Consider the following 23,749-nt stretch of genomic DNA (forward strand, 5'->3'; position numbering starts at 1 on the left):
ATCTGAAGGAGACGATTGCTCAAATGATGTAGGCAATTTTTATTGTTCAGATATGGTCTCCATAATTAATGGCTTTAATGAAAATGTCCCAGATAAATTTTTACATGTCTTCAAAAATGATTTAAGTGGGAGGAATATAAAATGTGCTGGCCAGTTTATCTGCTAAATGTGTGTGATAAACACTGGAAATGACTACTTTTCTGGGTCAAAGCAATGTGGAAGATCATAAAGAATGTGCATATCTCCTAAAAATGTATGGGGCTGTGCCTATGAAACCCCAGGGGCTGCCATGTGATCCTAGGAAAATATATGCTTGGTTTAAGGTGCAATATTTGAGGTGCAATATTCACATACCTGCATTCACAAAATGCACACAAAATGCATTTTTGCTTCATGTACCAGTCAAATGTTTATTCCAAGTTCATGACCTAGAGATGCCATTTCCAGAAGACCTATTTCCAATAATAGTACCATCAATATGAGTTTCTCTGGACTTCTCAGAAGCTTTCAATGCTATTGGCTATTGGACCATATAAAAAAAAACCCTCTGCTTCATGCCTATTACCATCAAAGATCAGACTATCTGGGAAAGCACATTTTCAGCTCTGGTATCTAATTTGTGCAATTTCCTACACAATGGGGCACAATTAGCTGTCTCTTGACAGCTCTCAAATCCAGTGGAGAGTTTCCTGTGTCTTTGATATGATTTGGTTCTCCTATCCCCCATCCTCGGTGACTTTAACACCTGCTATCCAATATGCATGATGTGTGGATGAATTAAAAGTGCAACTTGCTTTTTATTACATTTTTATTTTGATAAAGCCCTCCGCTGGGCGCATTACACAAAATCTAGAGACCCAGTTTGAGTGGTTAAAACACCAGGCTAGAAAGGGGGGAAACCTTGAGTTCTAGTTCTGCCTTAGCTGGGAAAGCTGGCTGGATGACCTTGAGCCATTCACACACACACTCTCTCTCTCTCAGCCCAGCTCACCTCACAGGGTGGTTGTTCTGGAGAAAATTAGGAAGAAGGATATGTTTGCCACACTGAGTTATCTGTAAAAATAACAAATGCGGGATACAAATAAATAAATAAAATTATAAAAATAAAGCCACATAAAATTACATCATGAATACAAAGAATGTAAAACAATAGGATAACAGAAATATAAATGGAATATGTGATACCTTTGCAACAGCATCGTTTCAATCCAAAGCCTGGATGAATAAAACTGTTACCAAATATATCGGAAGGAGAGATTTCCGCAATCAGACAACTACTTTGGGAATGCCCACTTATCACTTAGCAGAAATCTAGCAAACGCAGCACAATTAAGGGAGCTTCCCAAGTCAGAACTCAATGTTCAGGGGAAAGAGGCAGTTTGTTTTGCCTTTTATAGTACTAACTGGTGCTGTCAACACTTTTGAGCAGGAAATAGACTTCATATAATACTGTAAACCACACAGAACGTCAGGTCAAGATCTCTTTCTTCCAGCAAGGATTCCAGAGACAACTAAATTTCCTGGATCCTCAGTACTCTCCAGGGTACATAACACTGATCTTCCTCAGGACTTGCTTCTCATATTATTTAGTTATTGATGCTAGAAATTGCAGAAAAGCATTCATCTCTATCCCTCTGGCATGCTTTAGGAGCTTATAGTTAAAATTCCACTTTCTTGTCCCCTTAACCCCAAACTTAAGATCTGCATAGATATTTTTCATTCTCTTACACAAGCTGTAATTTTTAAATGATTTTAAATAATTAATGTACTCTATGCATAATACATTTAATAATCATGATTAGAGTAGACACACATGGGATGATTCCTTGTTCAATTTAATGGCTTCAACAACCTGCTGAAGATTGATATCCATGGCATATATGTGCATGGACCCAGTTAGTCCCATTTTTCTCTTATAGTCCATGGCTGAGTCTCTCATTCTTATCACAGACCAAACTTAAAAGAAAGAGTTATATTTCAGCTTGCATCGTAGGCTTGAAAGAAGTCACTTAAGCATTAAGACCAGTCCCATAACTCAGTGCAGAAATCCAGTTTTAAAAAATCTCGATCAGTGCAGGAATGCTCTGTCTGAACACATCCAGCAAAGGAGAATGCACTCTCTACCTGAGATATTGGTTCTGCTGTCTAACTGCTCTTGTCATTAAGAGGCATTTCATAGCATTTAATCAGCATTTGCCTTTCTGTAGCTTAAATGTATTATTTAATCCCAGCACCTTAGGGTTGATAAAAATGGGCCTTCCATGTGATAGCCTTTTAATTATTTGAAGAATGTTATTCTCTCATTTGTTTGCTTTGTCTTTTAAGGCTAAGCGTTTCCGTCTCCTTCAATTTCCTTCGAAGTCCTGTAAGCTAAATCTCCAGTGAGAAATCACATTGTCCTTCTCTCAATCTGTTCCAATTTATCTGAATTTTTCCATTGCTCAGAACATAATACTTTAGGGGCAGTGTTTCTTAAACTTGTTTTTCTCTCAGGAACCTCCTCCCACTTTTAGGAATGATGGGGGATCCCAAAAGAGCTTCGTTTGTATGAATTCTATTTTTCAGTATTTGACTGATTATGTGCTACCAAGCTGTTTTTTGATGGACTGTCCCCATGACCACTTATTCCTAAACTGGGCTTTCAGGTCTCCCAATAGTGCACTCCTCGCCACTGTAACTGAGCTTGCTGGTGGTCCTTCTCTTTCCTTCCACCTTTCCCAGTCTTAGAGCCTGTCAACTAAAAAATACTCCTTTGGTCTTTTTAGTTGCCAGCGGAAAGGGAGTGGGGGAAATAGTGTATTCCTTAAATGCCTCAGATAATCACCTTGGCAGTCCAAAGCTGTCGGCGCGCAAGAATATTACTGGAGAGCGTGATTGATGACTTTTGGCTATGGATGTGTCCCATTGGAGAATATACATCCGGGGGGAGAGACCAAGGTCAAGAGGGAAATGAATGGTGTATATTTATATCGGCTGTACTCAGCTAACGCCAACATGGTCACTCCTAATAAATCTTTTTTTTTTTTTTACTCTGAGAAATATGGCTAGAGACTTATGATTTGAATGGGGGTGGATTTGTTGGAGCCCTGACAGAGCCATTGTATTAAAAATTAGAATTGATGCCTTTGCTATTGCTACTGCTTATGCTTGTTTGATGGAATTTTAATGTTGTATTTTTTTTTTTTTACATAAGCTGGCAAATTTAATTTTGAGGATCCCTCAGGGGATATTGGGAACACTCCTGGTTTCTAGAACTACACTGTAAGAAACATTGCTTTAGAGCCGGGCTGTCAAACTTGCGGGCCAGATGCGTCACACGCTGATCATGGCCACACCCAGTTTAGCGAAGGGGGGAAAAGCAGTGGTGGGATTCACATTTTTTTTGACTACCGGTTCTGTGGGCGTGGCTTGGTGGCCGTGGCAGGGGAAGGATACTGTAAAATCTCCAGTCAGAGGTGGTATTTGCCGGTTCTCAGAACTACTCAAAATTTCCGCTACCTGTTCTCCAGAACTTGTCAGAACCTGCTGAATACCACCTCTGGGGGAAAGTTGTGATACATCACATGACAACACCATAACAATGCAAATTTGACACCCTGCTTTAGAGGGATCTGACAAAGACAAAATAAATTGAAATTTTTACTTTTCGCAACACCGAAACAAGATTTATGTTGCTGCTGCCTAAAAATATGTTTGCCTTTCTGGTAGCCACATCACACTGTTTTGTATATTCCATTTCCAAGCAATCATTATTTCAGAATCTTTTTTTCCAAGTATTATTGCCAAGATAAGTATTCCCCTCTCTGTACTTGATAGCCTGGCAATGATTTGATGGTTTGCTGATGGTTGATTGGGTGATTGATTAATTGATTAATCTTTTTTGTTTCAATTCAGACTAGTTCTCATCCAGGAAGCAGCTTCTGGAAATTCATGACCATTTGGCTTTGAAAGTTGATAGGAAAGGCTCCAAGCAACACAGACAGTGAAGAAAAGATCATCGTGATCTGCCAATCGTGTGGAATATTTGTCTGTCTGCCTGAATTGTATCCAAGCCGTATTTGTGACAAATGCAAGCATAGTGTGGGCCTTTTTTTCCTTTTTATTGGAAAGGACTTGAGAGAGTTGATACACTGAAATGTATAAGGAATAAAAAAGAGGTTTAACTGGGCAGGGCAGTTGAATCTCTCCAAGAGGGTCAGAAAAGAAAAAAAAGTACCATACGCATACCCACTCTTTGTCAGAAGCAAACATATGGATAACCTGCAGCCCCGAGTAAATCATGCCACAGAACATTTGGACCCAATTAAAGATATCGAGGAGCTGCCCTGAGAAAGGAATAGTATGTTGCGGTGGGTGGTTCTTGTTAAAAGAACAGCAACAGCATGTGCAGACCTGATATGACATTATGGGAAGTGTGTTGACTTCCAGGTACCTGTGTGAAGGACCTCAAAGAAGGGTAACCAAGTCTGATAGAAGGCACCAACTATCCTTTCCTCATGATTCATGGGAAGACAATCAAAAGAGTCCTTGAAATAATCTTTGAAATCTATAGGACTTTAGGCAAAAAAAGTGGAGATAAGGGAGTTATAAGAGACAAGATTTTTTTAAAAATCTAGGTCATCAATTGGTGGTTCACAGACCACTGGTGGACCGTGAGAAAATTTTGGTGGTCCGCAGTGCATCCATGTCTGCAACAGGGCTGATACCAGCAGCAGATGGACTGATGTGTGTGAGGAGGGAGGGTAGCCCGCAGGAGATTGCGGCATCGGAGCTCTTCCTGGGTGTTCCTTGGCCTACAAGAGGGTAGGGATGGGGGGAAAGGAACCTTGGAACTGGTGTTGCCTCCTGCCTCTGCATATTGAGGAGGCTGAGCGGCTGCCAGTGATGCCCTCAGGTAAAGATGTTGCGAAGGGGAGGCTCAACCCCTCCCCTCAGGAGCAGCAAAGTGCTTACTGCCCCTCTGGCAGCCACCAAGCCTCCTCCTTCCCGCTGGGCATGTAAGCGCTGCTGGCGAGGAGGAAGAGAAGCATGATGGGAGGAGGCTTGGCGGCTGCCAGAGGGGCAGTGAGCACTTTGTTTTGTTTTCTGTGGGAAACGGTTCCAAATGACTCTTAGTATTTAAGGTTGCAGAAACAGGCAGCCAAGCTAAGTGCCTGAAGGACCCCATCTCATCAATGGGAGTCCAGGCGCTTCAGCAAGCAGCGCACTGGATTCATATTAGTGGTCCACAGGATTTAAAATTATGAGTTTGGTGGTCCCTGAGGTCCAAAAGGTTGGCGACCCCTGATCTAGATAACTCAAAATAAATGGGCATTAGCTCATCTATATCTCAAGTTTCTATCGTGCTTTTTCATCCTGCTCTTCAGTTACCTGGTCTACCCATTTCTTAAAATTGAACCCAAATAAAGATCAAATAGTTTAACTTGTCTTTATGATGTTTCCATCTTAAATGAGTAGCAGGAACATTTTTCCTTTTGTTTTGAAAATATCTAAAGAAACTTTTTTTTATTCTTCTTGACACCCTTTCCCAACCTCAGGACATTCTGAGCTTTAGCCCTCCTGAAATACTTTCCAATATTCTGGGATAGGTTTATAGCATGTGCCTTTCATTGGTAATGTGTCCTCTTTCCAACTAAAATATATTTTTGCAGTTGGGTTTTCCAGAGGCTTTATGACCAGCCAATGGACTTCTTCTTTTACCTTTTTCTTCAATGAAATTGTTTGCAGTTGTGCTTTTAGTGTACACACCCATCTTGAGTTTTCTCATTAAAATTCTCTTCCTGTTAAAATCTTGTTTATTAAAATCATTTTTAAATACCATTTCCCCCCTATATTCCAGATACTTCCAGTTCCTTAAATGAACCTTCCTAATGCTGATTTAATATAAAGTTAAGGATAGCTAATCCTTTGGTGCCCTACTCCATCTTCCGAATGAGAGGTTTGTCAATAGTCATTAAAATTTTCTTCCTGTTAAAATCTTGTTTATTAAAATCATTTTTAAATACCATTTCCCCCCCATATTCCAGATACTTCCAGTTCCTTAAATGAACCTTCCTAACGTTGATTTAATATCAAGTTAAGGATAGCTAATTCTTTGGTGCCCTACTCTATCTTCCGAATGAGAGGTTTGTCATTAATGTAAGTCATAAATTTCCTGAAATCCACCAAATGTAGGTCCCTAGCTGATGGTATACGCAGCATGCCTTCTGTGCCAGAGCTAATGGGGTGGGCTGATGTAACCAAGGACAGCTCAGTCCCATATCCTAAAGAGCTTTAAAAATTAAAAGTAGCATCTTGACTTGGACCTGGAAGCAAACACAACCAATGCAGCTCACAGAACAGATGTATAATATGTACTGCTCTAGGAGTGCATACTCTTCAAGGGCAGCTCCATGTAGAACACACTAAGTGGTCTAATCTGGAGCTGAGTAGGGTATGAGTGATGGTAAGCAGAGCCAGTCAACCCTGGATAATTTAGAGTAGATGCAGTCCCTTAAATCCACCTGAGCTATATTTAGAATTATTCCTAAAAGTTGTAAATAGTAAAGCTTTATCTATGCTACATTCATGGACTAACTAGATTTGCTTCCAAACTGGTGCAAGAATAGGGACAGATAATTTATCATACATATTTGATGAAGTTGCAACACTACACAGTGTGTTTGAAATAAGTCCTTGTCAATGTCATTTAACTCTCCTACAGGCAGATCCCGAAAATGGGGGGGCTCCATTTACACAAAATAACACAAATAGATGGTCCTCTTATGCTTTCCTTTTGATTGTTGTGCTTATAAGCTCTGGGAAATCAAGAAAAACATGTCTCATAAATGGTTAGTTGATCCAGTTGGGTATTCAGGTGTCTTACAGAAAATGACTCATCGAAATGCATAGCCATATCCAAAGGTATAATCCAGAATGCAGCTACTATTTCTGAAACCTCTGAACCTCAATATTACCTTCTAGAAAAATGTTCTTTTATTGTCTTCAAACTTTCTTCATTTACATGACTTGTTATAGTTTGTATTACATTTGAAAATATTTAAGAACAGTGATAACACAAAGAAAATATATAGAAAACTACCTACTTGGGTTGTCTACATTCTGTAAGTTGGCAAATTTTCTTAGAAAGAATCAGGGTATAAATGTAATGGATGAAATCATGAAATAATCATTTGTGAACCAGTGGTAGTATGCTTCATACTTTTAGATAAACGCTACATTTCAAATCTCACTGCTGTTTTCATATCTACAAGCGGGAATTTTTACTCCCCCACAAAAAAAGAAAAACACATTTTTACCAGATGAAAGATATATATATATATGTGTGTGTGTGTGTGTCTGTCTGTCTGTCTGTCTGTCTGTCTGTCTCTGTGTGTCTTTTAGATAATCGCTACATTTAAAATCTCACTGCTGTTTTTATGTCTACAAGCAGGAATTTTTACTCCCCCCAAAAAAGGAAAAACACATTTTTACCAGATGAAAGATGTATATATATGTGTGTGTCTGTGTCTGTCTGTCTGTCTGTCTGTGTGTGTCAGTGTGTGTCTGTGTGTGTGTATATTCATGTATATCTGTCTTTTGCAAATCAGCCTGCTTATAAATCAGCCTGGTAGCTCCTTATCTGTGTGGACTACATTTTCCAGTGTTCCCCAGCAAGTACGGTCAGATATTTCCAACATATCTGGATGGTGCCAAATTGGACAAAACTGTATAAATTAAAAACAATCTGAAAGGTAACCAATTATTTAACCAATCTCTTAACCTTGCAGGTTTTTGTAATTCAATAATTAGAAAAATAGTATCCAAAAGATGAAACAACAGAGAGCAGAGATATATACACTCTAACCAGAAACAGGCATTTTAAAATTTCCAATAGGCACATTTTTAAACTTCAAGGCATAATTTTCCATAAATTTTGGAGTGCAATTTATTTATTTATATGTAATTTCAGAACATTTGTATATGATTGTAGTTCCCTGACGCACACATGGGCAACTCAACTCAAAACATTTGTACTGAAGCAATATTTGTACCATAAAATGTATTTAGGATCTAAGGATGTTTGTGCTAATTCAACATAGTTAGGACTTGAGTGATATCCATTTAAAAAAACAAAATGAAAGTAATGCAGCAGTGGTTCTTAATGACTTTTACTGTCTTCTGTGTAAGTTTACTACCTGTACAAGTTGATTACAAATGGAACGCCGTGATATAAGTCTTCCTAATCCTTGTTTTATTGCCCTCTATCATTTTTATAGCTACAACTGAGCACAATGTTATAATAGCAAGGGTCACAAACATTATGGTTTCTGACATTTCATCAGCAGCATTTGGAAAAGAAATGTCTTTGAAAATCAAGAACTGGGATTCACAATTAACACTTTGAAGTGTTAATTAGAAGGGGTTTTTTTTAATACTCACAAAAAGCATATACCTTTCTCTCATGTGATCAGAAGAGATATGTTCAGCAAGAAGGATCACACTGGAAATTGCATCATCATTGCAACAAATAACTTGTTGCGCTTGATTTATTCCAAAAGTGTACAGTTGCATTCATGAAGGCTACATTTTGAAACCGGAAAAGCAAGTTTTGAACTGAATTCCAAAATGGTGAGGTGCTTATGATCACATAAAAACAGAATAAAGATTCTGCATGGAATTTAAGTATATTGATTAGAGTACATTTAAAACACCTCACCCCTTTCCTAAGAGGTCTGCAGGAGGTATAAGCGCACCAACATGCCTACCGTCCCTGTCCTATTGTTTCTTTTATTTTTTTATTTTTTCTTATATGTATCCATGTATTCATAACTATGTTTTTACTTATACCTATTATCTTGTAAGCAATTGACAAAAATAAATAAATAAAATAAATCTAATTTTTATATTGGCCATAATAATTTCACAGACAAATGGCTCCTGGTTCTTAAAATGTGTTGATCTTTTTAAGATAGCTTCTAAATTCCATTGCATATTTATTATAATAAGAATGAATGGAAATCATTCATCTAACAAAAATACCCTACTGATTACCACACATTTGCCACTTTTGCTGCTAAATTTGATGTATAAATAGGCGTTTGACAGTCCTGTAAAGCTCCATTTCAAACCTTTTTCTTCTTCCATCCTAGCTTTATAACTATTGTTCTTTTAAAAATTATTTTAGTTGCTCCAGAATGCTCTAGTTGCTTATCTTTATCATATATGTACAAATTCCATGGATTAAATGATGGCGGAACTTTCTACCATCCTTGCTTTTCTAATTATTACACACTGTAATAGTCAATCGTGGAGGGGAGGGATTATGTAGTTCAGTTTTTTTATTTAGAAAACAACAAATCCCATGTCACTCTCTCTTCTTCATAAATATTTTCAGACATGCCAAGAAAAAATGCTATATATTCATCAAGCTTTCTTTGGACTGTACTATTCTGATCACAAGTGAGGGCTTACGTGTTTAAATACCCACTGACATGTTTTACAAAATTTATTTTGTCTTCTTGCTTACTATGCATTTAGTAATAGCAGTCATAAAACCTTAAAATGCAGTGGTTAAAAAAAAATCTTTAACAGTACATTATATTTAAATCCACAAACTGAGGCATAGGAGGATTCTTAACAAGTATTAATGGATAATGTAATCTATGTGAATCCCTTCTTCAGTTATCGCTGGATTTTGTAGTAAGCCATTGGGGCAAAGTGTGTTGCATGGCTGTGGCTAAGTGTAGCCCTGAACTACTCAACATTAGTAAAAGGTAACATCTTGGTTACAATAATACCCTGACATTATTATGTATAAAGTATTATCTCATTGTTATATGGTATATATATTATACCAGTATATATGTAGGGTTATCCATGAAAAGAGTTCAGAAATCAAGACTGGGACATAATACAGAACCTAGGCTATTGGAAAGTGCAAAGTACTAGCAGCATATGATGTTCACACTGAAAGATCTGGCTGGCCACCAGTTACAAGATGTCAATGTTGACCTTTAAAGCCCTAATCAGCTCAAGACCTGAATATCTAAGGTATCTTCTCTTCCACTATGAACCCTGCCCTTCTACTTAGATTAACAGGAAGGCCATTCTAAAGATGCCCCACTTCAGGAAACTCAACTGTCAGTTACATGGGAAGAGCCTTCTCTTATGTTGCTTTGGAATAGAACATGATCCCCAAGGAGCCACTTCGGCTCTTCCTTTTCAGTATTTAGGAAGATGATAAATCACACTTCTTTCGCCAAACGTGTAATTGGTATTTAAATTATTTGAATGCTTGTTTTTAACTTGGGTTTTGATTTTAACTTTGTTAATTTTACTTTGGTGTGTGCTTTGTTGTAAAATATATTCAGTCTTGAATGTTGGGATAAAGGAGAAAGTGAGATATAAATTTAATAATAAATACAGTTCTGTATCTTCTACTTAATGTAACAAGGAGACCATTATTTTGCTCCCCGAGTGAAGCAAAGAATAGTATCACTGAATGTAAAAAGTACTATATGTTATCTACGGATCTATGGATCGGAAGTCCAATGTGCCTCAGAAAGGCAATTCTGAGTTCTCAGATCTATGTTACATTTCTTTAGGAATCAACTTCCATGGTTGCTCTGTGTCCCTTCGTTTTAATAACATAATTGTTGAGGTAATGAGAAAGAAACAAGTTCATTTTGGATGAGGAATGTCATTTTGCTACTAAATTGTTAGTATATTATGCTGTGGATTACGGCTGATTTCTATAAAACACAAGGGCAGATAATAAACTTCCTGGGCATGTTTTACTCTCAATACGCAGCCAGGCAGTGAAAATGCAACTCAATGGATTAAGATTTAATTAACAAGAAACTTTGCAAAAGCTTGGCATGCTGCCTCTCCATTTTACAAATTATTTATTCTTGCTGTGTTGAATTTAATTCCATAGCCTGCATTTTTTTAAAAAGTGTTAGCTTGTGCTGGCTGGGAAAATGCTTTTCAACTCCCCTCCGAGAAGTAAGATCTACTATTACCTAACTTTCTATCACACCCATGAAAGAGACTGGGAAGCAATATGCAACAATACACTCTAACTCGACAGAAAGGCTAGAGTTGGTTTGTGATTTGGTAAGCCTAAAACTTAATCTAGCCCTTGTAACTTGTGAAGGAATTATCATCATTTTCAATACCAATCATCTTCCAAATGATTGCTCCACATTGGCTGTGTTCACACAACACACATAATTTGTTTAACCATTGAATACTAAATAAACTGCAAGCGGTTGAATTTATGCAGCACATTAAACCATAAATTCTGGTTTAACAACTACATTGGGGCAGTTTATGCAATGTGTTAAGCCACAATCAGGTAAAGCACCATTTGGATCAACAAATGGTACAAAGGCAATTCCATCTATCTTACATCAAGAGATAGCATGTAGAGGTGATGCCTAGGAAAGAGGAAGAATGTAGCCCATTCTTCTTATAGGCTGCTCTAGAGTTTTTATAGGAAAATTCACCATTATAGCACAATATATTAAGCAATCACATAAAACCTGTGTGCATTTTTTTTTACAGGAAAATGACTGCAAACTATGGGTTTGACAAAAATAAGTTGAAATCCATGGATCTGGCAATTTTCAGTTGCAGTTTTATGGGATGGGTCACCGTCTGTTTAGAAGCAATCTAGTTCCACCTCTTATCCTCTCTGGATTTTTATCTGCCTCTATCCAACTCAGCCGATCATCTTGGGCCATGGAAAAGACTATAAGTCCCTTGTCCCATGCTTCCAACACTTTCAGGTGTCTTTCACCTGTAAGGCCCACAACTTACCTTTGAGCTGTCCAAACTAATAGGAGAAAATGATTGTGGGATATTGGCAGGATTGTCTCAGCAACATTTTAGCCACTTTAAATTTTAAGCTGATGAATGCTACTGAGTTTAATATATGACATCTCTAAGATTTCAAGGTGAGACCATATACAATTGGAGATCTTTTATAAACTCTAAATAGCCATGTCATGAGAAGTTTCTTTTAAAAAAATGATCCAGGGAAGCTAAATCAATGTATTCCACTTATTCTTTCCCTGTTTCCAAGGCAAGGGAACAGGTGCAGTGGGGTCAAAAAAAGTCATGGTGGGGGATAAAACAATGTAATTGAAACCCTTTCCTTTACATACCGTGTTTCTCATATAATAAGGCTGGGTCTTATTTTTTTTTGAGCCTCGAAAAAATGGCTAGGCCATCTTTTCGGGGTGACTTAATCCTCCCCCTTGCATCTTTGGGCGGGCGGCGATGGCTTGGATGTTGACCTCGGTGTTGGTGGGGCACTTCGTATCGGGGTCAACGCAGGCAGCACCATATCCGGGTGTGCAACGAAAGTACTTCCTAACGGCAAGCCCCCCACCATTCCCCACCATTTCGCATGTTTTAATATAGGCCTTAATTTGGGGAGGGGCTTAATTTCATTTCATGCCTATAAAACATGCTGGGACTTCCTATTGGGGGAGGCCGTATTGTTGGAGAAACAGGGTATATTTACAAATGGATTCCTAAGTGGTTGACCAACCCACTCTACTTTTAGTCCTTAATAGAGCTACATCTACATGGAAGGAAACATGTAGTGGAGTACTCTATGGTAATGTCTTAGGCCCCAATATTCTTCTTCAACATCTTCATAAACTATTTACATGAGAAGGTAGAAGAGGAACACATTAAATTTGCAGATAACACCAAGCTGGGGGAAACAACCAGCACTTTAGAAGGATCTTGACAGACTTGAACACTGGGCCCAATCCAATAAATTATAATTTAGTGGTGAGAAAGGTGATGGTTTTACACTTAGGTAAGAAAAATCAAATGCGGGGTATAGAATAGGTGGTATTTTGCTCAATAGCAGTAACTGTAAGAGGGATCTGGGACTTCTAGTGGAGAACCATTTAAATATAAGGCAGCACTGTGCTGAAGCTACCTAAAGACAGCATCAACAAGCTCACTATCAAGCTCACTATCAAGATCAAGATGAAGTATTAGTATGACTTTATACTGTTGGGGTAATACTTGGAATACTGGAAAACTGAGTCCAGTTTTGGTCAACAAAGTACAGAAAAGATATTGAGGCTGTAGAGAAAGTGCAGAGAAGAGCAACAAAGATTATTAGGGGATTAGAAACATATGAGAAACAATTGCAGAAGCTGGATATGTTTAATCTGGCAGGGAAAAGGACTAGAGGTGACATAATGGTCTTCCAACATTTAAGGGTTGTCGCAAAGAACTGGGTGTGTGTGGATGTCAACCTATTCTCTAAAACATCTGAGGGCAGAACAAGAAGTAACAGATGGAAACTTATTAAGGAGAGATCCAACCTAGAACTAAGGAGAAATTTCCTGATAAGGAGAATAATTTATCAGTGGACCTGTTTGCCTCGAGAAATTGTGGGTACTCCATTACTGGAGATTTTTGAGAAGAGATTGGACAACCATTTGTCTGGAATGGTATAGAATCTCCTGCTTGAGCAGAAAGTCGTACTAGAAACTGCCAAGTTCCTTTCCAATTGTTATCCTGTTATTCATATAATGAATTGTGAGGCATATTAAAAAGAGTAGGGCTTCAATCATAGTTGTCATTACCATTTTATTTTTTTTAATTGATAGATTCTTTGCTGTAAAGCGAAGAAATGTAGAAGGGGAAAGAAACTTAAGTTACCAGTTCTTTTTGCTTTTGAAAAAAAAAAGAAATTAAGTTGTGTTTAGTTTTTATCAGTAAGAAAGTGTTCCCACTGCATAGCTGAGGCTCCCACAGAATTGTGTGGGCACATTACGACCAAGATTTCAGGTTATGTTTCCAAACCTTCTTATATTTTCATCTATTCCCTCTATACAACCCTATCAATTTACAATCCAACAAACAATTCCTTTTTAAAAAATTAAATTGGAATTAGGAAACTCAGTCAAATTAGATTGCTTTTAAATCTCTTCGATATTAATCCATTTTATTGTGGCAATATTATGTTTCAATCTCACTTTTGAAACTTCAAACTTTTCTTAAAGTTTCCCTACTTATATTAATTTAATCATTCTTATGGCTTGAGGTAGGAGCCAAAAAAATAACTTCAAAGGAAATTTATCATATTGATCATACATGAGTTGCAATCTTAAATAAAGCCCACCAGTAAGTCTCTTTAAATTCAAGAACGTCAACACCTATGCCTGAGATTGATTGTTCTCACTTGCACTCTCCTTCACACGCTCTCTAACTCCTACCAAAAATATTTCAATGACATTTTAAAATATATAGGAAAAGAAGTAGAGAGAACTAACTGCATATTGCCACTTTCATTATACCATTATGGCTGTGGTGGTATTAGTATTATTATTATTGTTATTATTATAGATTTAATCTTCAATTCGATTCATAGTCTGGGACTGATGAAAATTTAACAGTTCATCCTAACCAAGAACCTATTATTTATTGCTGTTGTTGTTATTATTTTCTCCCAATAACCTCAAAGGAATTCCCATTTCCTCCAACAACATTATATTAACTGGTTATAGAAGCAGAGCCGTCAGTTTCAAGCCAATGTTTACACAGTTATATTTGAAGTGAGAAAGTAAACAGTCCAGCTGTGCTACAGAACAGTTGGGTGGGATTAGGTTTCCATACCAACCAATTTTAGGAGCTTTTACTGTCTTAATTCAACCATGCACTGAACTTGTTCTTTGTGAGTAATAGTTTTCCTGGGCCAAACACTCCACAGGACAGAAAGAAAAATCCATCCTACAGAAGCATTATCCTGAGGGAGGTACAGTAGGAGATTCCTACCAGCTCTTTTATTTCATAGCTTTATTTAGCAACATAGAAAAAAGGGAGTCTTGGTTATTGTTTTCTTCCTCCAAGTCCTACATTATTTTTAGACCATTGGGATTTCTTTCCATGAAGGGCAATTAGGACTGACTGATATATAGTACAGAAGACTCCCAATAGTAATGGCTAGTCAGCATTCAGAATGAAAAATATATTGTCAGATTTCTGTAAATTAGCTTTTATAAAAACCAAAAGGGGTCCAGAGAAATGGCTTGAATAAAATTTCCGCTGTCCTTTATCAGTCAGTTTTCTTTTAGACAATCTATTGGCCAAGAGCTAGGAAGCCTCTGAGACCAGAAATTCAAGGTGTGATCCTTTCTGATTGAAAATTAAAAGGTAGAATGTAAATTTCAAAATGCAAGGGAGGAGGAATAGATGCTCTTATTGGTAAACTTGATACAGATAATATCCTAGGTTTAAATTGAATTTTGTCATCATGATCAAAAGTAGTAAAATAATATTTTACAGAGTTGTGCACAAAGGAACCCCTATAGCACTGGTTCAAAAATAAATCCTACTGAATATAAACGTCTCAGCTAAGGAGACCAGGAGTTCGCATCTGCAGAATATCAGTCCTTAGATTCACTACTAGAAACATCACTCTTTAAGGGAAAAATTGTTCTATCTTTGAAAGAGATTTCCAAAACTCTTGCAGTAAGAACATTGTAACTATAATATTATATTTATATTTATTGTATTTGAACTGCAGAATTGGTTACCTATTACTGACAGAATCGCCTATTTTAGACCCACCGGTTTAATTGAAGCCGCCAGGATTACCGAAAAATCATCTGAAATCAATTCTTCATTTGATGCAAATTGGAATTGCCCTTAGAAGCTAAAATACTGCAAATAAACGAAACAGCAGAAGTTATTACTGTGGCAGGTTTTAATACAAAATAATATTTATTTCTAGTTTTCTATGAAATGAAAACAGAAGGGAAAAACAAACTCAAAAAACCCTGTTTGAAATGGCAGGAATTTTGTTAAGCTGAAACCAGACAGCGTTTTTGTTTGGATCATTCATTAAATCTGGGTCAACAATAGCCTTTGGATCGAGTCCAAAGGAAAGGACAATTACAAATATATTTACTTTTTAACCTTATTTACATATTATATTTCCCCTGGGAATAGACAGAACAAAGAGTTAATTTTTTTACAGTATGTTTAATCTCTATGACGTGTTTCCAAAATGAAAACTGACTAACCGTTTCATTTACCATTAATAACTTCGCCTACAAATTACATTAATAATTTAAATTCCCATTTTTTAAAACATTTTGCTATACACTGGCGGGTATAGAGATACAGATAGAAATATGGATGCGACCCGAGGGGAATATCCATGTTTACAGCTATATGCAAAATATAATAATGAGGGACAACTTTAACAGTAAAAAGACATTTTTACTCGTTTTGTTTAATCAACACACTTAAGAGGTTCGCCAAGTTCCACGCATTTGACCACTTGTGTTTGCAACAAATAAAAGTGAAATGAAACCCGGATCACCTAAAAGTCAGGCGAAACCAAGACCGGGAGAGGGACAAGGTGATTTCCCATTGTTACTCACAGAAACCGACAGAAGAATTCGGCAACAGTGCTGCCCATAGACACGTTACACATCTCGGGCTATAACATTTTTGCAAAATTCTGCCTCGCCTTAAATCACTGGCAATAGGTCCCCTTCGCTCGGCTGCCGACGAGACTGCACCTTCTCCTTCTCCTCCTCCTCCTCCTCGCTTGCTCCGCGAAAAGTGCTGTAGCTCCCCTAACACCAACACCACCTCGGCTCCAACTTAAGACTACTCCGCTGCTTCACTTTCCAGGAAACTTACTTCTAACTGGCGCGTTTCTATATCTGAGGATAAGCGGCGTTTAAGACCCCGCTGCGATACCGGCGGGGAATCGAGCCCTCGGTTTAGACCAGGTCGCTCCCCCGCCGCCTTCCGAGAATTCGCTGCCCCGGCTGCCTTTCCGCACCTCTCGGATGTACGTTTGGGCACAGGTTTATATCGTATATATTTCTATCTCTCTATGCATATATATGTACATAGAAAATCCAGTCCCCGGCTTTGCGGCCTACTGTTTGTCTGGGGCGCTATTCACCAAGGGCCCGTAAAGGCCGTTTGGGTACGCCTGCTCCTTGTGCACGCTGGCGGCGGCGGCAGCTGCCGCGGCCGCTGCCGCCGCGGCTGATCTGTCCCGCATGAGGTCGCTGAAGGCGTACTCCATAGGCGGCCGGAAGCCCAGCGTGGGCATTAGCCCCGCCGTGGAGTAAGGGGTCATGAAGGCCAGGCCGCGACTGTGCGCCGCTGCGGCTGAGTAAGCCAGGCGCAGCGGGCTCAAACTCAAGTGCGTGCCTAAGGGGTAGGCGCCGGCCTCAGCCGCCGCCCCGAAATGGGTCGCGTTGGGCTGCAGAGGTGAGAAGGCGGAGCGGCTGCCCAGCGCGCCGATGGCCGGGGTCATGGCGCCGGCCAAAAGAGGGCGGTGATGCGAGGTGCCGCCAGCCGACGAAGGCTGCAGGCCAGCCAAGGTCCCCGGCGCGTCTCCAGCAGCCCGCACCCAGGTTTCGTCGCCCGCCTTGTCCGACCCGACCGAGCTGAGTCCAGAGGCGGCCGAAAGTGCTTGGCCTGGACTGCCGCCTGCTCCCCGGTGGTGGTGGTGGTGATGGTGGTTGTTAAGGATCTGCTCGATAGCCTGCACCACGTCCCCACCGCAGCCGGCCAGGACCAGCTCCAGCACGCTGCGTTTGTGCGCGGGAAATACGCGCGTCAGGATGTCCAACGGCGTCCGCTGCTGCCGGCTGCTCCCCGCCACGGCGGCCGCGGCAGCAACGGCCAAACCAGGCGAGGGAGCGCCTGCTTCGTCCCGTTCTGCCTCAGAGCAACCCGAGTCGGAGCCCAGTGGACTGACGGAGCCTGTGCTCTCCTCCTCGGCTCCGCCGCCCCCGCTGCCCTCTTTGGCGCCTTTGGAGACTGGCGAGCTGACGGAGGACTCGCCGTCGCCGTTCTCCGAGCTGGAGCCACAGCCGTGACGGGGAGGCTCCGGGGATGAAGTGCCTGGCGCGCCGTCCGTCCCATCCGGCGATAAAGGCTTGTTCTGTTGAGGGGTCACGGAGCGGTTGGTGAGAAGCGTCTTGGGGAACAAGTCAAATTTCTGCATCTTGACTTCTGGCAACGAGAGACAGAAAGAGCGAGCTGGACGAGGCTCTCCCTGCCGGTGTGCCCCGCCTCCGCCCCCCCGCCCTCAAGTGCCGGATGGGGGCCCATTAAGTACTTTACCTTGGACAGAAATGGGAAAGCGAATGGACTTACCTGGGCTCTTTTCGGCAGCTTAGAGCAACCAAGGAACTTAATTCAGCGACCTCTCGTCTTTCTGTCCCACAGGGAACCCACCCAATGGATCTTGCACTCCTCTACCCTAGCCTGATTTCATCACTCTTCTGTCCACCCCCTTTCCTCTGTCTCTGGTGGCTTCAAGTTGCCCTCCCAATCTGCCCTCCACGCCATATCTTGCCATCTTCTCCTTCTTCCCCTCCCCAGATGGCACCTGCCGAGGGGCCGTCGCCTCACCTTGGCGACCTTCCTAAGGAGCTGCTTTAGGATACGAAATCAAACCTCGCTAGGGCGTTTCCTGGCAAGGCTAAATGGCTAAGGTCGCTAGGAGGCGCTGTCTTCTCTCTCGTCTCTCGCCTCTCTGGCTTGGGACGGCCAAGGAGCCCCCACCCAACCCCCAAAAAACTGCAAGGAAAACGTTCCCCGACCTGATCCCCTTAGATGCATGGGAACCCAACTCCCATCATAACTTCTAATAGCATCGCTGAAGAAAACCTGGAAGGCAGCCCAGGTTGGGGTGGTCTCAATTCGAGGCTGATGCCAGCTGTGACAGGCCTCTATAGTTTCAAGGGGCAGTTTACTGTGTAGCAATAGTAACTTACCTGGAAGTAAATCCTATGGCGTCAAACAATTACATGGACACTAAGTGGGCCCCAAATGGGTGTGGAAGACATTATGGATGGGGGAGGGGAGAGGAAGGGAGCAAGAAAGAGAAGAAATTGCTAGGAAAAAGCAACGGTGTGAGTCCTTACTGCGTTTGATATAGCAAACACGAGTGGGACTATAGTCTAGAAATGCCTGGCCGATGGTTCATTGTTAAAGGCAACGGATAGGATTCTTTTTTAAAATAACTCCGTCAGCGACGTGGGGGACTCCTTATCGTGCAGATCGTGAAGAAATCCTGAACTGCCGCAAATGTTGAGATTTGAGGTGCACAAATCGTGTTAAAGGGCGAGCTATTGGTGGTTACGTGGAAGGGAAAGGAACTGAGCGTGGGACGGAGAGAAAAAGTCCAGGCGGACTGAGAAGAAGCAAAAGGTGGAATATGGGAAGGTGGACAGAAACATCCGGGCACAAGGGCTCGTTTTTTAAGTGTGCGCAAGGCTGCCTAAAGAAAGATTGGGAAGCTCAGCCCGGGGCCCTTTCCTCCTCGGCGACCAGTCCCATTCTAAAGTTGGGGTAGAACTCCTGGGGCCGCCGAAGGGCTTTAAAGGGGCCCCCGGGAACCCAAGCTGGCTTTTCCAGAACTTGCATAGGACTCCCTGTCGCCTGTCACATTTAAGGGGCGACGGGGAAACGAGCGCCTTTCAGCTCGCTGCCATCGCCTCAGGGTTGGGGTGCGCGCTAGCTCCTCACCTGAAGCCCCCGAGCCTCCATCGGCGCTGCACACGGAGCCGAAGACTTCGTAGGCGGGCCGCGGCGGGATGATGCCGTTGGCCGCGGCCAGGGCCAGCCCCTCGGCCGTGCCATAGAGCAACTGCAGCTCGCGGGCCTCGTTCTCCTCCTGAGCCTGCTGCCGCCGCAGCGCCACCTGGGCGGCCATGACGCGTTGCCGCTCGGCGATCAGCGTGCACTTGGCGCACAGGCAGTCCTTCCAGCGGCAGTAGCGCTTGTGGCCCTTGAGCGCCGACACCACGCCGTGGTTGCGGCAGCGAGCGCACTTGGGGGTGCGCGGATACTTCTCGGCAGCTCGCAGAAGCAACGGCGGGCCTCGCAGAAGGCTCCCGGCTACGCTCACCGGCAGGCTAGCCGCTGCCGCCGCCGCCGCTGCCGCCGCCACTGAACTAGGGGGCACCGCAGAGGGCGCCGGGGGTACGTTGGTCATCTCAGACCTCAGTTCCATCTTGACCAAGTAGGGGTGCCGTGGCTTCCAGGGAAGACGCAGAGGCGCAGGGCCCTCTCCCCACCGATGCTGCTTTTATACCGTACCTCAACAAGACTTCCGCGGGTTCAAGGGGACGAGGGAAACGCCAGGGCCTTCCTGGAACAACCCGCCGCTCCGCGAGAGCCTAACTTGTCTCACAGCCTGAACCTCCAAGCCACTTTGAAGGCGGTAAAATTACAAAAATCGAGACCTGGTTTTCCTCCAAAAAGTCTGGTGCGCCTCAGTCCTTCCTCCCCAATCACTCCCCCGTCCCGCGCCTTACTCTACAGCGTAGTTACCTAACTTCGGGGAAGTAAACGGCATTTACTCTTCGAGGAAGCAAACAAACATTCCCCCCCCCCCCGACCTTTTTGGTTGCTCTGGCTCAATCCCCCACAGAAGGAACGTGGATCCTAGGTTAGCGGAAGTCGGGGCTTCCTTGATCCCCCGAATCAAAGCCCCCAAGCCCCGAAACCATCGATATGGCTCCCCAGCCATTCCATCTCTTCTCAACTACGCGGCGAAGCAGAATCGCCCCGGCTCACTCCCGGCTGATTTCTTCTCTGGCAAGAACTTACAACGAAACCCGACGGCAACCGCCCCTGCCACGATCCGAGGAAAGGAGAACAGCTGCGCTCCCTCGCCTGCCAATGTTACAAAACACTGTCCTGACAGAAGCGCGCACAAGCCCCTGGAGACGCAGCAGTCCCAGTGCCTGTCCAAGATTGCAGCTTGTCACAATCGCACGCAAGCCAAGCTAACCGTGGCAGAAGACGGAGGATTCCTCTGACCCCCGCCAGGTTTCAGACTTCAGAGTGCAACAATTTCCAACTTCCTGATTCGCGCCCACGCTCCTGTCTCCGCCGCCCTCTAATTTTTTCTCAGCCTACTCTGCCTCTCTCTTCCTCCAGCTACAGCTCCGCCAACCAAAGCCAAAGCCGCCTTCAACAGGCAGCCGAACCCAGTCCGGACCCCCCTTTCCTCAGCCCCAACTTTGCATGCGCGCCGCTAAAGAGAGCGAGAGTTGCCAAGAGATAGAAATCTTCGCCGAACCGCCCGCGAGCGCTTGCTCTATTGTTGCGCCTTACGTATCCATTAGACAACATTTGACAACAATGTGGCGCCTGCCATTGGCTGAGAGGGGAAAGAGCTTTTCTGATTGGCCACTCGGATGTCTACAGTGTCCACCCGAACCTTCTTTCAAATAAACTGTTTTAGGGGGAGGGGGGCGCTAAGAAGGGTCCAACGGGGGAGGGGAAGATTCATTGGGGGGGGAACCCCAGCAAATAGTTTTCATTTCTCCCCCTTTTTCTTTTTCTTCTTCTTCTTCTCTTTCTTTCTCTATCCCAAATTTTCTGTTACGTTGCCCGGGCATTTATAAAATCCATTGAAAACAGTAGTTGCTCTGCCGATTGATTGTGCTCTTTGAACCTCACGTTTTCCTGGGGTGTCACTTGTCAAGATCAGATAGAAAAGTTGCCACTAATAGGATGGCCGTCCTGATGGTTTCGTTTAAGAGCACAGACTAACGTTCCCTTTTCTCTTATGCTTTCTACATCTTCAGGTTCAGCGGCTGCCCTCAAAGGGAATACCGGCGAGGTACTGTATTACATTTTATATTTGGGAAAGAAAAGGGGAGGCTCACTGACCGCATTACTTATTACATATTTCATTCTCTCTTTTTTTTTTCTCAGATTCAATTATTAATTGTTTAACAAAAAGTCAATCAAGATTGTTTAGGACTTTCTTGTAGGACAATTAAAACAGGGAATCGATCCGTGAGCAATTACGCTCGCTACCACTGGATTCATTCGCTTTTTAAACAATATATTGTTTTTGTTGTCGACTATCATTTGCCTGACATGCAGTGCCTGACGTCACACTCCTTGGGACTTACTTGTTTTGAAGAAGTCACCCAGATCAGCGGCCAGGCCATCTGGAGCAAATAAGGCAACCCATTTCCAAGTTAATTTCGCCCGAAAAAAATGGGCTGGGCAGCTTTGTCGGTTTCTCCCCGAAAGAAGACAGTTTCGAAACGTTAGTAATTAAGTGTGTTAGTGCAGGAGGTTTTTTTCCCCCCTTTCTATGCCGGCGAATAAAATGCCTTTCCTGTCCCCGAGGGGGGGGAAATGGTGAACAAAACTTGTACGTATGTTTTACATGTATTTCCCCCAAAATTGTAAGGTTGGCAAAGCAATCTCTACTTGCATACTTCGGAAATGTTTTACATATTAACCATCCCCGGAGTAGGAAAAGTAACAGCCTATTTTTCCAGAGAAAAGCTCCTGGCATAGGAGGTTTTCTTTTCTTTTCTTTGCAACGGTTACTTTATTCTTACACGTGTGTTCAAGAGAGCAAAATCTCCTCCTCCTCCAATTTTCGTTAGAGGTCGCCGAGATTTAGTTAAATTAATGTCTTAACTCATGATTAAAAGTCCCTTCCCAGAAGGGTGGAAGCGCTAGAGTTGGACACCCCTTTTCCACAGCGGAGGGAAGCATAGCACGGTGGATGTGGCCAAGAACTTGCCTGGAGCCCCGGGGCAAGGGCGGGGGAGCCTTTCATTGGCGAGGTAGGTTTCTCCGCAGTTGGCCTACTGAGGAGGCATGTCTCTCTTTTGGCCTCCTTTAGAGGAATTTATTTGGCCGGAATAATGCGAGTCCAGCTCCCGCTTGGCTTCCTTTCTCAGGTTGGGGGGGGTCACATTATTCCAAAATCCCCCTCCCTTGTTTTTTAATTGTCACCAAGGAGCCAGAATGAAGCTGGCCAACATAGGAGTCCCGCTCTTTGCAGAAGAGGCTGTTAGTCAGGAAAACTATACTCTGGCCAATGGTGGCAGAGAATTTTTACAAACAGAAACAGCAACCTGGGGATTAACTAACCCAATAGCAAATCTCAATAGTACTTTATCTTTATCTAGTGATCAGTTGGTTTCCTTCTCCTCCCAAAACCGTTGAGAGAGTGTAAGAAGGATCTCCTATAAACACAAATCAGCGAATCTCTGAAATGGGCTGAGCATCTTGCTCGGATTCTAGTTTCCAGGTGATTCGTTCTTCTGCTTTCCACTGAAGTTTAGAGGCAGGAAATGTGATTTGGTTTTATTTTAAACACGAAGGACTTTTGAGAAGGAAGAGCTCACTATAGTTCTGTTGAGAGAGAGAGAGAGAGAGAGAGAGAGAGAGAGAGAGATGACTGCATTTTTCTCTATTGGTGATACCTAAAACAAAAATAAGATGCAAAAACCTGCATGGAATAAAAATAGATCTAAAACTGCATGGATTAAAATGCTGATTGTTTCCTATCCCACAAAAAGAAATATTCACAATGAACAGTGTCATTCTGAAACATGAATTGATACGATGCAATTAAGTACAGTTTGTGGGATATCAAAAAGACCCAGACTGTGCTTATCTTCACCTGACCAATAGCAAAGCTTCCACCAATAGGAAGAATGGTGCCAATCACCAGATTCTTTGCAGAAATATCTGGGCCTAATCTTGTCTTGTTTGGTTGCAAGAAACTTCCGGATTTAACTCTAAATCATTTCATAAAGGGGTGTGAAAGTATATATTCACATTTATTTGAACACCTTATTTCATGCCTTTCTCAGTTTTAAAAAAAAAAATGAGGCCAGCACAAATTTCAGTCTTTTAAATCCCAAATCCTATAATTATCTAGTTCGATGACAAGATAAGTCACTACTACTATAATTAACCATTT

General features: G+C 42.2%; 1 protein-coding gene across 1 annotated transcript; it reads right to left on the reverse strand.

The window, feature by feature from the left end:
• Nucleotides 1-15,714: 15,714 nt before the first annotated feature.
• On the reverse strand, nt 15,715-22,161 carry DMRTA2 (DMRT like family A2). The gene is made up of 2 exons (XM_026665838.2): nt 19,525-22,161; nt 15,715-18,003 (listed from the first exon to the last, which is right to left on the reverse strand). Exons 1-2 carry the CDS (start codon nt 20,009-20,011, stop codon nt 16,913-16,915), a joined length of 1,578 nt encoding a protein of 525 aa, XP_026521623.1. The 5' UTR covers nt 20,012-22,161; the 3' UTR covers nt 15,715-16,912.
• Between the last annotated feature and the right edge of the window lie 1,588 nt (nt 22,162-23,749).

Source organism: Notechis scutatus, chromosome 3 (genome assembly GCF_049901735.1).
Source record: "Notechis scutatus isolate UNSWTSFEM ecotype Mainland chromosome 3, rNotScu1.2, whole genome shotgun sequence".
Taxonomy (NCBI): Eukaryota; Metazoa; Chordata; class Lepidosauria; order Squamata; family Elapidae; genus Notechis; species Notechis scutatus.